The sequence below is a fragment of the Hermetia illucens genome, chromosome 1 (genome assembly GCF_905115235.1).
Source record: "Hermetia illucens chromosome 1, iHerIll2.2.curated.20191125, whole genome shotgun sequence".
NCBI classification, from domain to species: domain Eukaryota; kingdom Metazoa; phylum Arthropoda; class Insecta; order Diptera; family Stratiomyidae; genus Hermetia; species Hermetia illucens.
The window spans coordinates 108,415,512-108,433,347 of record NC_051849.1 but is presented as its reverse complement, the minus strand read 5'-3'; the positions used below and the strand labels follow the sequence as shown (position 1 = coordinate 108,433,347).

General features: G+C 41.5%; 1 protein-coding gene across 1 annotated transcript in view; it reads right to left on the bottom strand.

The window, feature by feature from the left end:
- Positions 1–391: 391 nt before the first annotated feature.
- The window catches only part of LOC119647240 (xanthine dehydrogenase-like), a 31,520-nt gene continuing 14,075 nt past the window's right edge, over positions 392–17,836 (bottom strand). The window contains 7 exon segments of the mRNA XM_038048103.1: positions 392–708; positions 771–1,248; positions 1,326–2,813; positions 2,815–3,060; positions 3,062–3,157; positions 3,159–3,266; positions 3,354–3,587. Coding sequence (XP_037904031.1) covers positions 527–708; positions 771–1,248; positions 1,326–2,813; positions 2,815–3,060; positions 3,062–3,157; positions 3,159–3,266; positions 3,354–3,587 — 2,832 coding nt within the window. The 3' untranslated portion in view covers positions 392–526.

The following is a 17,836-nucleotide window of genomic DNA, read 5'->3' as shown; positions in this document are numbered from 1 at the left end:
GTGACGTTGTCTATGCAGGCGTATCCGAAGGACGTGGAGGGATTTAATCGACCGAGGTCATGCCTTTCCTCAAATAACTTAACTACGCAGATGATATCTGATTGCTATCTCCCCAACTCATGGATCTTGACCAAATGGCGTTGGCAAGTCGAATGATCTGAATGTGAACACTAGCAAAAAAGAATGTTCTCAGTCAGACTAGGCATGGCACTCAATTACTCCAGTGAATCCTGTGAATTCCACTATTCCAAAAGGCTTACTTATAAAATGAGGACCCCGTGGCAACATCATAGAGATTACTGATGTTTTGACATCAAAAGGCTTATTTACAGAAGTTTTCTTTATTTTTTTTAATCATCATTATTATCGTGCCATTTCGCTATAATTTCTTCACAGTATGTGCAAACTTTCTCTGTAAATTTGAAATCATACAAACATACCAATACCATGATGTAGCTAAGGAGGGATTGAAGTGTGAAATACAACTATATTGGAAAAAGTTTGAAATTAAAATTATGAAAATAATTCATTGTAAACTGAACATTTCTACAGACGTTCCTGAGTTCAGGAGTGTTTCTTCTGGAGATGTTGGCGCACCTAGATGAAACCAATTTTCTGGTAAACCGGCATCTGCTCTGGACGACTCCAATGCACGCCTTAAGGCGAAAAGAACCGCTACAGAGAGACATATAGCAGGTTCACCAGTCGCTAAAATGAATAGAAATAATTGAGATTTAAATAAGAGTGATATATTACTTTCGGAACTTTACCTTTAGATCTCAAAAAGCCGGCGGGATTAGGGCTGTTTTGCAATAGTGTAATTCTGAAATCTACTGGTATGTCTTTTACTCCAGGGGGTTTGTAATTCCATGTTCGATTTGTAAGAAGTTCGCCCGTCTGACGATTAAAGACCAATTTTTCTGTTAACCAATAGCCCACTCCCATTATAAAGGCACCTTCGATTTGACCAACGTCAATAGATGGGCTCAAACTTTCGCCCGTATCCTCCAAAATATCCACCCGCGTTATGAGCAAGTTGCCAGTCAAAATATCTACTTCAACTTCAGATAAACACAAACCCCAAACGTCGTACACCTGTAAATCACCCGCTTTGCACGTCTGAGTTGCTGTAAGTGACACTTGTGACTGGAAGCATTTCTGAACTAACTCTAACCACGACGAATCTGTAAGGGTTTCACGGAAAGGTTCCATCCTCTCGAGTAATTCTTCACAAGCTTTCTTGACTGCCTACATTATTATATGAATTGAATCAGTAAAAGTATATTCATGTACACTCACAATTCAAATAAGCGGATAACACTTACATAGCAAACAGTTTCGCTAGCAAAACTACCACCGGAAGCCATTGCATTTGCACCATTGAAGGAGTCTGTCGGATGAATTCGGATTTTTTCTAATGGAAGGCCAAGAGTATAAGCTGCAACCTGGGCTACTTTGGTGTTTAATCCTTGACCCATTTCGATACCTCCATGGCTTACTGAGACGCTTCCATCACCCTGGTAAATAGCAACTGTTGCTGGTTGCATTCCAAAGTAATGCATAGGATACTTCATTATAGATAAACCAAGACCACGTTTCCGCCATCTATTCTTCTTGCTAAAATCTATTATATCTTTGTTCCGCGTCTGGTACTCAGTTGATTTGAGAAAATCGGGAAGTAATGTTTCCATCTTACTGTTCGGTTTCATGTTTGTAGATCTGACTTCAGCCGGATCTTGTTTAGTTTCATACGCAATATGTTCCATAATATTCTCTGTCATAGCGATTCCCTCTAGTGGCCCTGGTGCCCGGCACCATGTATGGCTTGGTGCATCAGTTTTTACAACTTTGCCTTCGATTTTCCAATTTTCATTGACATCGTAGCAATTGGATGCAGTCAAGGTGGATAGAAATTGGACGGGACTCTCATTCATACTTGATCCGCAATCCTCATAAAATACATTCTGCAGTTTCAAAATCTTGCCTTTGTCATCAACATCTACTTCATAGTCGGAGTGGCACGCAAATCGTTTTCCCAAAGAATTCATCATAGACTCCAGACTCTGAACGAATCTGACAGGGCGGTTTAGCAGCAAGCAGGCTAAAGCGCATGCGCATGCAATTTGAACGTTCCGCGAAGTTTTTGACCCATAACCGCCGCCTAGACGTCGCACTTGTAAAAATAGTTTGGAGTTGTTAATATTAAGGGCATTTGAGATAGCAGACTGTGTCAATGTCATCCATTGCGAAGCCGAGTACACATCCATGCCATCCTCTTTGGGAACACAAACACAAGTTTGTGGTTCCATAGTATAATGGTATTGACTTCCTAAATCGAAAAATCCCTGGATATGTTTGGATTCCTTCAAGATAATCTCCTCGTTATTGTTTATTCGCTTGAATACTTTGCTACTGTGGATTCTGTGAAATGCCTTATTTTCAAAAACGTCTGCCATTGTAGGCATAATCAAACCATCCATTTTTTCATAAATTACTTTAACTTTATCGCCAGCTATTTTAGCTATTTCTGGAGTTTCAGCAATCATGACACCAAGTGGCTGTGAATGATACTTAACTGTGTCACTGCAAAATATTTCCTCGTCTTCCATAATTCCCATTAGACCTTTTATCATAAAAGTGTTCTCTCCGGGGATATCTTTAGCGCAGTAGAAAGCAATAGCCCCTGGAATTTTGAGGGCATCGGTTGGATCAATATTCGCAATTTTCGAGTTAGCTTGAGTCGCATGAACAAAAGCGGCCCACGCTTCTCCTGGCGTTGGAGGTAAATCGTTCATATAGAAGGCTTCACCTGAGCACTTGCGCTAGAGCCTCAATTTTAGCAATCGGTTTAGTTACTGGATACATATCTTTGCGAGTTTCGAAAGTCTGGATACCATTTGAGAGTGGTCTAAGCAGTATATCTCCACCAGATTTGAATTCATCCCTTACACTTTCTTCGGGAGCAGCACTTAGGATAAATTTAAAGAAGAGCCCACAAGCTAGAGTTCGACGGAATTCAGGTGATGCATCAGGGAGAACCCAGTCAGGATTGATTTCCTTTCGTTAATAATGCTATTGCTCCTTGAATTGTTTCATTAGAAAAAAGTTTTTTTCCTGCCAGGAACTTCTCAGTGTCGGCGGCATGCGTAAACTCGGGGATTGATGCCCCCGAAACACACTCGTGCAGATTTCACTGTATCCCCTGACATCTGCATAAGGAAGCCAGCGTTCACGTAAGCATGAGCATTCTGGGCACGAGGCATTATCTATATATGTGGGTTTAAAATTTAAACAGCAAAATTTCAAAATCAGATAAGTTCTTTAGTGTAAATATTTGTTTTTCTAAAAAATACCTTATACGAATTGAAAATGTATTCCGTCACTGGTCTCGCAGGAAGTATTAGTTTGATTATGACCTTTTTCTGCATATCCATCTGCAAATAATCCATAACAGAGACCTTGGAAAGCTTGGAATTAGTGCCCATAACAACGATTTTGGCATCAAGTGCTTCAAGGAATATAAAAATATCGGATGGGAATTCATTGCGTCCATGCTTGATTGATAAATTTCCGGCTAGAGTACCCATCTGCAATAAATATAAATATGTTACTTGCATTGCATACCAATGTTAGTTTAGTTTGGGGTTTGTTAAATAGTGGCTCCATAGGTTAGTCAATTTGGTTACAAAAGTGCCAGACGAAGGTGTTAATCTAAGCTTGCAAACACATGAACATTTTACAGGAAAATACGCTGACTTTGATCAAAGCATCTTTCAGATCACCAACTCGAGCATGGGTTCCGTGCACAATTTGTAGAAGTCTGTCTCGGTCATAGCTTGGATGTGGAGGTCATCAATGCTATGTCCGGCATGCGCCTCGTAATGGCCCTTGCGGGTGACTTGGATTCGACGCTTATACAGGGTGTAGCAGCATAACTTCCTTTTTTAAAATGCGCGCCACTCAGTTAGTTGATGTCATAGCGGAGCGCTAGTGGTCTCGTTCAAGAGGGGATACTATAAAGTTTTGTCCCGACACGGTTCAGTCGCCATCATGCGTTGAAATAGTGAGGAGCGTGCCTTTGCCGTTGAGGTCTACTTTTCAAGCGGATGTTCGATTATTGCAACACAGCGTGCATTTCGGAATCGCTTTAATTTAACCCCGTTGGCTTCCGTCCCTGACCGCAAATCAATTGTTACATGGGTCACTACATTCAGACAAACTGCAAGTGCGACAAAAGGAAGAACTGGAGTCCCTCGGCCCGTTAGATCACCTGAGAACATTGAAGAAGTGAGAGCGTCAATGTTGCGATCGCCACGGCGTTCTGCGCGCAAACACGCATCTGCCCTTGGACTATCCGATCGTTCTGTGAGAAGAATTCTTCGTGATGATCTTCATTTTCCTCCCTATAAGATGGCGCTAGTGCAGGAACTTTCAGAACTTGACTTCAATTCTCGGATGAACGCGTGTGAGCTTCTTCTTGATGTCGTTCCCGAGGGTGCTATTGTTTTTGTCGGTTAACAAACAAAACATGCGCTACTGGGCTGACACCAACCCTCGAGAATTGCATCAAAAGCCTTTGCATTCACCCAAAGTCACAGTGTGGTGTGCAATTTCGTCAGCTGGAATTATTGGTCCCTGGTTTTTTGAGGAAAGTGACAGTGAATTCGGACCGGTATGTAAACATGTTACAGAATTGTTTTTCCTTCGGCTAGAAAATTTGTATTTGGGGGACACTTGGTTCCAACAAGACGGTGCAACAGCACACACTTCAAGAGCATCGATGGCTGTTTTGAGTGAATACTTTCCAGAGCACCTTATCTCAATTAGAGGCGATTTGGAATAGGCCGGCACGGTCTCCGATCTGTCCCCTTGTGATTTTTTTCTATGGGGTCTTTTAAAATCCCGTGTTTATGTGAACCGTCCAAGGAGCCTACAAGATTTGAAGACAAACATCCAAGAATAAATTGCCAACATAACACCTGCTATGCTAACAAGAGTCATGACAAACGCCAGAGAATCGGCTTATGCAATGTATGGAGAATGGGGGACGTCACCTAACAGATTTGATCTTCATAACAATGTAAGTAAAAACTTTAGACATGTACCTACATTATAAAAAATTAATAAATATTTTCTGATGCATACAATAGTTTTTATTGAGTTTTGAAAAAAGGAAGTTATGCTGCCGCACCCTGTACAACAATCGTAACAGAGTTCTCCTGTGGTCATCAGTACTCCAACACTCCCCACCTTTCCAACAGATGTCAACACTAAGAAGGGTTTAGGAAACTACTAACCGAGACCTTTCATTTGATACCCCACATTTAATTAATTTAATTTAGACCCCCTTTTGCACGTATTAGGACTCCCCTTTAAATTCGACGTAGAGTTATGGTGCTTACTGTACGCGTGAGCGTCTACAGTTCCCACCTTTTCACCAAATTTGGTGTCAATAGCTATAACCGTCTCCGATAAAAATGCGTGTGACTGACAGACAGAACCTCCAAATCATAGTGGGAATTCTCACTGGTCATTGTCGGCGGAACTATCACCTAGGGAAGCTAGGGATATCTACGGACACTGCCTGCAGGTTCTGTGAGGAGGAGGACGAAACCTCTATGCACGTCCTGGGACAGTGTCCGGCACTTGTACAAAGTAGGTTGATACATCTGGGAGAACACTTAATACCAGATGCAAAGCTGAAACATCTGGAAGTGGGGAACATACTAAAGTTCCTAACGGTTACAGGTCTGCTTGAGATACTATGATCAATAGGTACACTATAACCAGTAAAAGGGGCACAATAGTTCTTCAAGGACGCGGTGCGATTTTTCCTTAACAGAATAATAATAATGACAGATAGTGCCTCGGTGGTGGCCAACTTGGCCACGGTGGCATATAATGCTACAAGTGATTTAGATCTGGGGAAGGAGGTGTTCAAGCAGAGTACGACCTTACTGAGGACACCAGTAACAAGACCAACACCTCTACAGAACCTGCAGAGGTGCTGCAAATGCCTCATCTTTGGGCACTTCGCGAAGGTATGCACCAGTGGCATAGATCGCATGAGCAAATGAGGTTTATTCAAATAAAACTCAATCATTGGGGGAGCGGCTATATGGGCTTGCGGTCAACAGCCCATACAATGTGCTGGAAGTCAGGCAGCCAGTGGCTTTGTGTGGGCGAAAATAAGTGGTGTATATCTATACAGCCGTCTGAATTCGAACAAATGCTTGATAATCTTGTTCTCGACGCAAGGAGACGGAGTCTGAAGGTGATTGCTGGTGATTTCAACTTCTGGACGCTTGAGTGTGGTAGCAGAGAATCAAATGTTTGGGGGCACAGTTTATTTGAAGCTTTTGCGTAGATGGACATAGTTTTGGCTAACGAAGATGATGTAAACACTTTCCAGAAAGGGAATCAGGCTCGCTTGTAGATCCTAACCTAATATCGGGCTCGGACGGCAGTACCGAATAAGGCCCTTGAAGGGGTCATCTCGTGTGTGCGGTCTGAGGAATCGATTTTTTTCATGAATCAATTGTATCTAGATGTAGTTTAGAATATATGGACAAAGTGATTTTTTGATATTAGAAGTAGTTTGGAAATTACAGTGTTAAACAAGTAAAATGTCACATGTCAGGTTTGTGTCGATCGCCGTAATAAAGCGCCTATTTATCGGTCTGAATGACGTTCGAATGACTTCGCTCAACGGACAAGAATTGAAGCCAAGGCTTAACTTGTGTTTCTTCAAGAAACCTAAGGTTTATGGACTAGGTATAGCAGATTAATGGTCAGTTAAGATTATTGCGGATTATTGCGATTCATTCGGTGGTTTTTTTTATTCATTATGGAATCCTCGAAAAAACACCAAAATTTACGAAAAAAAAGTCTAACAAGGCACCACTAATTTAGTTTTCAGTATCTTTTTAATAATCCTAGTTTGCAGACTGTGGTTCAGTCCGTCACGTTAAAAGGTCGTTTACATTTACATTAGAAAAACACCTTTTTTGGAGATGGGTGTATAAGTTGTTCTGCATTTCAACAATGAACTATGCTATCGTGTTGGAAAAATTGCTACACATACTCAAATTCGTGTTTGTAACTTTCACCAGTCTTTCACAAAAAAATTCTCAAAAAAGTGAAGAAAAACGGTCCTTAAGCTTACCATGGCATTCCAGACCGGGCATGTTCGCTGAGTTGTGCGAAGCGTGCATGTCCGAGGAGATATTTCCAGCGGCATGGAAGTGGTACAAGTTGGTACTTTTGCCAAAGGCTGGTAAACCTCTGGCTGAACCATCCTCATACCGAACCATATGTCTTTTAGACACTAGCGGGTAATCTATAATAGATTACTGCCGGCTGTTGAGAGCCAAGGCGGCCTTTCAGATCGGCAGTATGGGTTCCGTAAAGCCAGATCAACCATTGATTACCATCAAATTGGTTACTGGCTTGGCCGAAGATGCAATTCATGAAAAGGTTAGTACAAGCAAATATTGCGTGGTAATAACCCTGGACGTGAAAAATGCATTCAATTCGGCCAAATGGAATCTAATACGGAAATCCCTAGCGAAGGTTGGTATTCCCGTCTATCCCGCTGCTATCGTCGATAGTTATTTAACTGAAAGGAGGCTCTGGTATGCCTCTGATGGCAAACCCCAGGTGTACGTTGTTGTCGCGGGTGTCCCGCAGGGCTCCGCATTGCGCCCACTACTGTGGAACATCATGTACAATGATGTACTTAATCTTCTGAAGAAGCCACAGTGGTGGATAACGCTGACGACATAGCGCTGTTGTTGCAACGCAACTCGAAGATGCTGAGTTATACTCAAGCGAAGCAATCAGTGCTGTTAAAAGTTGGCTAGAGAGCTCTGGTGTTCTTTTTTTTCTTCAGCCTTTGTCCCGTTTACAAGCGGGGTCGGCTCGTCGTGATCGGTTTCGCCATTTGGCTCTATCGAATGCCTGATCTGGGTGCAATCTCTAGGCTTTCAAATCCCCATCCAGCGTATCAAGCCACCGTTGTTTAGGTCTGCCTTTTGGTCGTTTACCATCGACTTCGATGCTCAGACCATCCACCAATCTTGGCAAGTGAATTCTCGTTTGCACGAATTGCGTGACCATACCATCGAAGACGCCTCTCCCGTAACTTTTCCACGATCGCTGCAACCCCATAACGATCGCGGATATCCTCATTTCGGATGTGATCTAAACGTGTCACGCCACTAGTCCAACGTAGCATCTTCGTCTCCATTACCGCAAGACGCCGTTCATTGTCTTTTATGGTCGGCCAACACTCAGAACCATAGAGAGCGACTGGACGGACGACATGGCCTTTAATTTTAGATTTGAGACGTTCGTTGATACGTCGATCACAAAGAACTCCAGTTGTCGAACGCCACTTCATCCAGGTTGCGTTTATGCTGATATTGGCTGATAGCGTTGATCCGAGGTATTTAAATCGCTCAGTTCTGAGCAGATCACTGCCGCTGACAGTGATTGCGCCTGTTTCATGGGCATCGGTCGTCAAAAATTCAGTTTTGTTTAATTTCAATCTGAATCTGTATTCCGTCAGTAGTTCCGCAGTTTTTGACAAATCCGGCTTGATTGACAATTATTTCAACGATTTCGCGAATACGGTTGTCAAGAATGCGTTCAAAAATCTTCATGGTATGGGAAAGTAACCGGATCGGACGGTAATTTGAACATTCTGCTGGACTACCTTTCTTTTTCCATATTGGAACAGTGGTACTTTCTTGCCAGTCAGATGGTGTTCTTCCTTCCTGAATAACCCGGTTAAAGAATTCACTGAGCCACAGTGTTGGGTCCCAGATCTTTGCTTTCCAGAGTTCAGATGCGATTTCGTCAGGTCCTGTTGCTTTCCCAGATTTCATTTGTTTTATTGCCTCCTCGACTTCAGTTGCGCTGACTGGTGGAATTGCTCCAAATGTCGGCAATGATTGTGGAAGTGGAGGATGAGCAAATTCTTCAGTTGAAATCTGCTCGAAGTATTCTCGCCATATATCCGTCGCGACTCGACGGTTGGTAAGCAAAGTACGGCTTTTAGCAAGTCGATACAGATCTCTCTCGCCGTCCCGAGTGTCCAGTTTATCGTAAAGATTTTTGAAATGGTTCGCTCGGGTGACAGCGACCGCTTTCTTTGCTTCCCGAATGGCATTCTTATAAATTTGCCACTAAGCAGACGTTTTATCGTCGAGAAATTTGTTGTAGAGGCGTTTCTTTTCACCGACCTTCATTTCGACATCATCATACCAAAGCCAAGTATCTCGGTTGATGTACCGCTTACCCGGCTTGGTGACCCCGAGGGTTGCAGAGGCCGCTTTGTGGATCGTGTCTTTCATTTGGTTCCATGATTCTTCCACATTCGTAATGGTCGGCAATCGTATGAGTGAGACCGTTTCTTCTTTCTTCTCACCAAATCGCCACCATTTAATGTGCGGCGGGCCAGTGCGTTCATCACGCTGTTTTATCGGTCGCTTAATTCGCAGGACGGCAATCAACGGCCGATGTTGAGGTGCGATGGTCTCATAGGGAACGTTATACGCTCGCTACCCTTTCCCCCATGGCACCTGTTACCATCTGCCTTTTCGCCCACATGACCATTAAGGTCGCCGGCAATGATTACATACTCGTCAGCAGGCACGTGACAAGTCTTTTCATCGAGAAGTTGCCAGAAGGCATCTTTCTCCGCATCAGGTCGACCTGTCTGTGGTGCATACGCGGTGAAGAAGTGAATAGTGCGATCAGCTGATATAAGGGTGAGCTTCATCAGCCGATCATCAAATCGTTCGACTTCTTTAATGGCATCACGGAAACCCTCTGAGATGGCAATGCCAACACCATACTGAGTGTGTGGGTTACCAAAATAGAGAAGTTTGTAGCCATTTTTACCGCGTTCGCGTTCAATGTCGCAGCTTTTCGCACCAGACCATCGGGTTTCTTGCAGAGCGCAGATGTCAATGCATCTTTTCCGAAGGGCTCTTGCGAGTTCCTCGGTCTTTCCAGTTAGGGAACCAACATTTAGCGTGCAGACACGTATTTGTTTTGTTCGTTGTGTGCGGACTAACTTGCTTACGTCCTGACGCCGTCCATGCGTCAAGAACCCTTGCCCATTTCTCGAGGGGACCGGGGCCCGTCCTGCCGCGTTGACTGAGGTGGACGCCCTAGCATTTCTCCGAGGCTTGTGACTCAATCCGATCATCATGTTTGTAACGACATTGTTTGCATTTTCTTGGTCGACCTGTCGCGGGGCCTGTCACCAAGAGAGATCAGGTAGGATTTAGCATAGTAGAATAACTCCATCTATACTCTATTTATCTCTTTGCCTGATCTCAAAATTTTATTTTTGTTTTACTGTGGATAGTACAGAGTACGTTGCCTCAAACCCTCCTCCTTTACCTGGGCTTGGGACCAGCATACTATGTTAATAGCATGGCGGAAGTGGGCTAGAGAGCTCTGGTATGACCCTCAAATACCTAGGGGTGGTGATTGACAGGAAGCTCAGCCATAGGCAACTCGTGCAGTATGTTTGCGATAAGTCATCCACTGCTAGTATGGCTCTGGCGAGGATGATGCCGAACATGGGAGGGCCAAGGCATACCTCTAGATTGCTTATAGCCAAGGTGGTGACCTCAATCATGCTCTATGCAACCCCAGTTCAGAGGGAGGCGTTGCGTATGTCAGTTAACACGAACAAACTGACGATCTGAGGGTATGCTCTGCCTTCAGGACTGTCTCGGATGATGCAGCATTCGTCATCTCTGGAATGATGCCGATTGACATCTTGGCAGATGAGATGGCGAATATATACAATGCGAAGACAATATCTCCCTTATCGCAGGCGAAGGACGCTGAGAGGGAGAGATGCATAAATAAATGGCAAGAGCGGTAGTAACGCCCATCAAGGAGTGGCTGGAGAGACGACACGGCGAGACTGATTATAATCTCACTCAGTTTCTCATGGGACACGGAGGATATCGCCAATACTTGCAGAGGTTTAAATTGGAGATATCACCCGATTGTCCAAATTGCGATGGAGTCCCAGAGGACTCAGAGCATGTATTCTTCCACTGTCCGAGATTTGTGGAAGAAAGGGGGAATCTAGAGGAAACTCTAGGAGAGGTGCTGGCACCAGAAAAGACAGACAGACAGTGAACCGATTTTAATAAAATTTTGTTTTACACAAAATTTTAATAAGGTTTTGTTTCACACCAAACCTTAAAAACGATCCTGATGAATTGCAATTATCCTAGTTGCAAGAACCGTAGAAATCTGTTCTGAGTAAATGCAGCCACAAACTGCACTGCTTGTCAAAATGTCCTTATATGATGTTGAAGGCTAGCAATACAAATTTGCGCGATGCGACATTCAGCCAAATGACGCGACGCGGCCTACTTGTCTGCAGAAATATTTTGCAGTGTTGGGTGTCATTTAAATATAATGAACTCAGTTGACTGCTACGATTTTTCAGTTTTCATTTGCAGACATCTATTAAATTGCCAACATATGTAGTTCTTTGTTGTTGGCTGTCACGCTAGCGCAATATAGACATGCTGCGGCAGTTGTGCTGAGTGTAGTGTAGCCTCACGTAGCGTATATACGATCGTACCTTAAGTCGTATCAATTTCAAAGAATTTCGTTGCATATTTTCACTTTTCGTCCCTATTTTCGCTAATGACGGAAATCACTTCTATGGTGCAATCTAACAAAATTTTCAAAGACCACTTTTGAAAATAAACTGAATTTTTGAAATTATCAGCATTTTAAATTTCAACCAAATTCAAACAAACTGAAAAGCGCGCACCATGTTCTGATGGCGTCACAGCTCGAGCCAAGAAACTTCAGTAGCCCGGCAACTGGCAGTTACTAATAGAAATATAAAACTGTCTCCCAGATGAGTGGTCCTAGTAATCACCCTATTTTCTTTAATAGGCAGAGCATCGTAAATATTGATCAATTTGAATATCGGGGAAGTGTGGTTTCTGTCGAAGGTGGTACAGAACTTTATATCGATTGACCCATTAACAGCACTAGATCCGCTTTCAACATCAAGATCAAGCTGAGACTGTTTCTTGCTAGTATCATTTTTGTGCTGCTATATGGACGGAGCACATAGAAAGTGACCACCTCTATCATTCGAAACCTCCAAGCCTTCATCAACACCTGCCTACGACTAATACGCTGGTCGGAGGAGGTCAAGCGTCTCGTGAACTCTTGGAAGGAATTACCCCACCAAAGGGTGAATGGCAACCATACATAATACGTTTAAATGCAATGCACAATATTATTCTGGTGCAAAAATGATGAGAGTAAATGTATGTCCATATAAAAATGTAATTAACAAAATTCGTGCAAAGAAATGTTCATTGATGAAACGACATGGACCAAAAAACATCGAATGTCGAAATATTCGAAATTTCAAATATGTATATAAAATGTTAGCTTCAAAATATATCATCAACGGCGCTACAACCGGTATCCGATCTAGGCCTGCCTTAATAAAGAACTCCAGACATCCCGGTTTTGCGCCGAGGTCCACCAATTCAATATCCCCAAAAGCTGTCTGGCGTCCTGACCTACGCCATCGCTCCATCTTAAGCAGGGTCTGCCTCGTCTTCTTTTTCTACCATAGATATTGCCCTTATAGACTTTTCGGGTGGGATCCATCCTCATCCATACGGATTAAGTCACCCGCCCACCGTAATCTATTGAGCCGGATTTTATCCACAACCGGGCGGTCATGGTATCGCTCATAGATTTCGTCATTGTGTAGGCTACGGAATCGTCCATCCTCATATAGGGGGCCAACATTCTTCGGAGGATTCTTCTCTCGAACGTGGCCAAGAGTTCGCAATTTTTCTTTCTAAGAACTCAAGTTTCCGAGGAATACATGAGGACTCGCAGACTAGATCATAGTCTTGTACAGTAAGAGCTTTGACCCTATGGTGAGACGTTTCGAGCGGAACAGTCTTTGTAAGCTGAAATAGACTCTGTTGGTTGACAACAACTGTGCGCGGATTTATCATCGTAGCTGCTATCGGTTGTGATTTTCGATCCTAGATAGGAGAAATTGTCAACGGTCTCAAAGTTGTATTCTCCTATCCTTATTCTTCTTCGTGTTTGTGTTTGACCAGTGCGGTTTGATGTTGTTGGTTGATTCGTCTTCGGTGCTGACATTGCCACCATATATTTTGTCCTGCCTTTCATTGATGTGCAGCCCAAGATCTCGCGCCGCCTGCTCGATCTGGATGAAGACAGTTTGTACGTCTCGGGTGGTTCTTCCCATGATGTCGATATCGTCAGCATAGGCCAGTAGTTGGGTGGACTTGAAGAGGATCGTACCTCATGCATGTACCTCAGCATCACGGATCACTTTCTCGAGGGCCAGGTTAAAGAGGACGCATGACAGGGCATCCCCTTGTCGTAGACCGTTGTTGATGTCGAATGGTCTTGAGAGTGATCCTGCTGCTTTTATCTGGCCTCGCACATTGGTCAGGGTCAGCCTAGTCAGTCTTATTAATTTCGTCGGGATACCGAATTCTCTCATGGCCGTGTACAGTTTTACCCTGGCTACAGAGAAAATCTGATTTGTTGCTCATTTGCCTGGAGTGAAGCATCTTTGGTATGGGCTAATGATGTTCTGGGTATATGGGGCTCTCCGGCCTAGCAAGATAGTGGAGAATATCTTATAGATGGTACTCAGGAACGTGATACCTCTATAATTGCTGCACTGTGTGATATCTCCCTTTTTATGTATGAGACAGATAATGCCTCGTTGCCAATCGTCAGGCATTGATTCGCTGTCCCATACCTTGAGCACAAGTTGATGAACCACTTGTTGTAACTGCTCGCCTCCATATTTAACCAATTCGGCTGTAATTCCATCGGCTCCTGGCGACTTATGATTTTTTAGCCGATGAATTGCATGGACTGTTTCTCCTAAACTTGGTGGTGGCAGTATTTGTCCGTCGTCTTCAGTTGGCGGGACCTCCAACTCGCCGATGTTTTGGTTGTTCAGTAGCTCACTCAACCCATCGCTGCTAATACGCCCATTCTGTCGGAAATCAGATTCCCCTTTTTGTCTCGGCAGGATGAGCATCGAAGTGTATAAGGCTTCATCCTGCTGACTTGTAAGTTCACAGATTTGTTGGTTCTCCCCTATATATAAAATAAATATATCCCATTCCAATATCTACTCATACATAGTTAATAATGTTCCATTATTAATTTTTTGAAATTTGTCGAAAAACTCCTCGATGTCCATTCGATAACATGAGCATAATGGACAAAAAGCATAATAAGGACGATTTGATGTAAATCCTACCATTATGAACAAAGCTAGTTAGCTAGCTGGTAGGTCAACAGTTTCTACTTCAAGTGAAAAAAGTGCAACAGGTCTTGTTCTCAGAACCTATCAACCAAAAGTCTGAAAAAGTGCCCAATAACGCATCTATATAAAATCTAGGTCTCAATACATCCCATTCCAATACCTGCTCAAATAAAGTTGATAATAGCATGATACCATATTTTATTAATATACCCGGCTTAAATTCATCCTAACAGTATAACCACAGATACCATTATAGGGAATAATAAATTACACAATTTTGGAGAGTTTGAAGGAAATTAACAAAGTTATAGAAGGTGAAAACTTAAATTTCACGTGGATTTATCGCAATCTTAGAGGTGTATCAGGCCATCATCACATAAAGTGAAATCATATGCACGGCGGAGATGAATATATCAAAGAATATTTTGTAAATTTTGCTAAGTACAAATGGAGAAATGTGCATAACAAATTTCTCACTTAAAACCTTTATACTCGAAGCATTCAGCTTCTGTATTCCGACTTGTTAAATATTTATATTGAATAGTATTCAAACAGATTTTAGGATTTCAAGATAGGGAGGGAATTTGTGATGAACATTTCAAACAAGTGGAGATACCGCAAACACCACGCTTTGGATGTAAAGGTTTTGTGTTCATCTTATGTAAGCAATTCTGTATGTTCGTTGTACCATTCGTACATACTAGCTAAGAATGCCAAAACTTCATTCGTGAAAGTATACATGTGTAAAAACATAAAGATTATGCTCATCAGAAACAAACAAATACTGCCCTACCGCTTACTGATGCGTACATGTACGAATTTAAATTGATCTAACCCATCTTCACGCATTTCCTTTTTTCATTGTGCACAAAAACGTACATATTACTATGGGAATTAAATGCCGCTGGTACTAACATACACACGTGTCCATCTTATTGAACACTATCCACAAATTCCATTAGCACATACTGTGAGCGTCAAAAATAAGTAAACACCCATCTTTTTTGTATTTAAACTTTTATTGCACAATGTTTATTGATAGAAATTAAAATGTTTTATCATAGCTTGAAAGGCTCATATAATAGAAGTTTATGTCAGCACAAACACTTAAACAAAACAAAACATTTTCAAAAATAATTCATCTTGTCTTAAAATACTCATGAATTTACGCGTCAAAAGAAAGTATACAGTGGCAACACTTCTCGTTTTGTTTTTAATTATTTCCGGGAATCACACAAATTTCTTTGAAACTGTTTATAAGTGAAGTAAGCAAATATAGTGCACTAATATTTTTCGTAGATTTTCTTTGTTTTTGTTTGAATAAGTGCAAAAGTATAACATTTAAGATAATGGGTAAGCAAACCACAAACGAAACACGAAAAATAATTTTAGATTTACATAAAGAAAAGAAATCTTTGCGTGAAATTGGAAAAAACGTTAGAAGGAATCATTGTACGATAAAAAAAATTATAGATAAATATACGACTCGTCATACTATTGAAAATTTACCGCGGTCTGGGCGACCTAAGAAGCTTACTGACTCCGAAGTGCGGACAATTGTACGAGAAGTAAGGAATAATCCAGTTTCAAGTGCAGTAAACATATCAAAGAAAATAGCTGAGACTTCAGGCAAATCAGTGAGTGCAAGCACAATTCGAAGAGCGCTCCACAAAAATGGTCTACATGGCAGAGTGCCACGTAAGAAACCCTATATTTCTAAAGCGAATCAAAAGAAGCATATAAAATTCGCCAGAAAGTACCAAAATGAGGCTCCACACTTTTGGGAAAACATTTTATACTCCGATGAGAGTAAATTTGAATAATTTGGGGCGAAAAAGCCACCAAAAATATGGCGAGCGAAAAATGAAGCATTTCTCGACAAGTGCGTTACAAGCACCATAAAGCACGGTGGAGGCTCAGTTATGGTCTGGGGATGTATGGCGGCATCCGGAGTTGGAAGTCTAGTTTTCATCGAGTCTAAAATGACTAAAATAGACTATTTAAATATACTGAGGGACAATATCACTCCTAGTGCTGACAAATTGGGGCTGTCGGAAAACTGGATCTTTCAGCACGATAACGATCCGAAACATACGTCCCACATTGTTAAGGAATGGTTGTTATACCGAACGCCAAAAACCCTTGATCACCCACCGCAGTCCCCAGACCTTAATCCTATCGAGCATTTGTGGGAGCACCTTGACAGGAAAATCAGACAAAGAAGCATTTCCAACAAGGACGACCTAAAAAGGGCTTTAATCGAAGAATGGAACAACATTTCTCCAGATATTACAAAAAATCTTGTCAAATCAATGCCTAAAAGACTGAATGCTGTTCTAAAGTCACATGGAAAACAAACTAAATATTAAAAATTATTTCTAATTAATTATTGGATATTATTTCTTAGAGAAGTAAATTCTGTATACTTTCTTTTGACGCGTAAAATCAGCAGTATTTTGAAGCATTAATAATTTTTTGAAACGGTATTTTGTTTTGTTTAACTTTTTTTCAGATTTAAACTTCTATTATATAATACTTTTAACCGGTGATGAAACATGTTAATTTTTATCAGTAACTGCTATGAAATTAAAGCTTAAATACGAAAAAATTAAGTGTTTACTTATTTTTGACGCTCACAGTATATATACGCAAACACTCCTGTCTCGAGTATAATTGAAAGTGATATACAAACAACTAAAGAAAGGTAACAAATCGGGATACCGGAAGCCAGGCTCTTTGGGTGTAAGGTTTTGTGATCTTCTTATCTGAGAAACTCGCTATATACGATTTTCTATTTGTACATAGCTAAGAATACAAAATACTCCGTCATATTTTGCCAAACCCCCCAAGTTACGCATATGTACATACAAGTCAACGACATAAATACTGTGTTCACCCTAAATAAACAAACATTGTCTATTACCGCATGGCGATGCATGTACATATATATGTGCGCATTTAAATTGATATAATGCATTTTCATGCATTTCCATTTTACTCCTTGCACTAAAGCATACATATGCATATATGTTAGGCACATAAATTAAAAACCACTCGTAACCAGAACACATATGTCTATTATATTGGTTATTACCCGCAAGCTTTATTAGCATATACATATGCGTACACATGTTTACCTGAAGTAATTGACACTGAAATGCAAATAACTAAAAAAAGTAAAAAAAAAAAACTAAAACGTTTCCCAAAACCCCGCTGTTTTGTTAAGATTAGTTGGATTGCCTTCAAATTTTTAGGACTATGTCCTATATTATCGTCTTTGCTGATGTCAATTTTGTACTCCTGGGGTGAACTTAAGGGGTCCCTTCCGGTAAATTTCAAAAACATGGTAATATTCTATTATTAACTTTATTTGTGCAGATATCGGAATCGGATGTATTTTAAGGCCTAGATTTCTTATAGTTGCACCAATGAGATTTTTTTTCAGATTTTCGTTTGGGTAGGTTCTGAGAACGAGACCTGTTTCACTTTTCG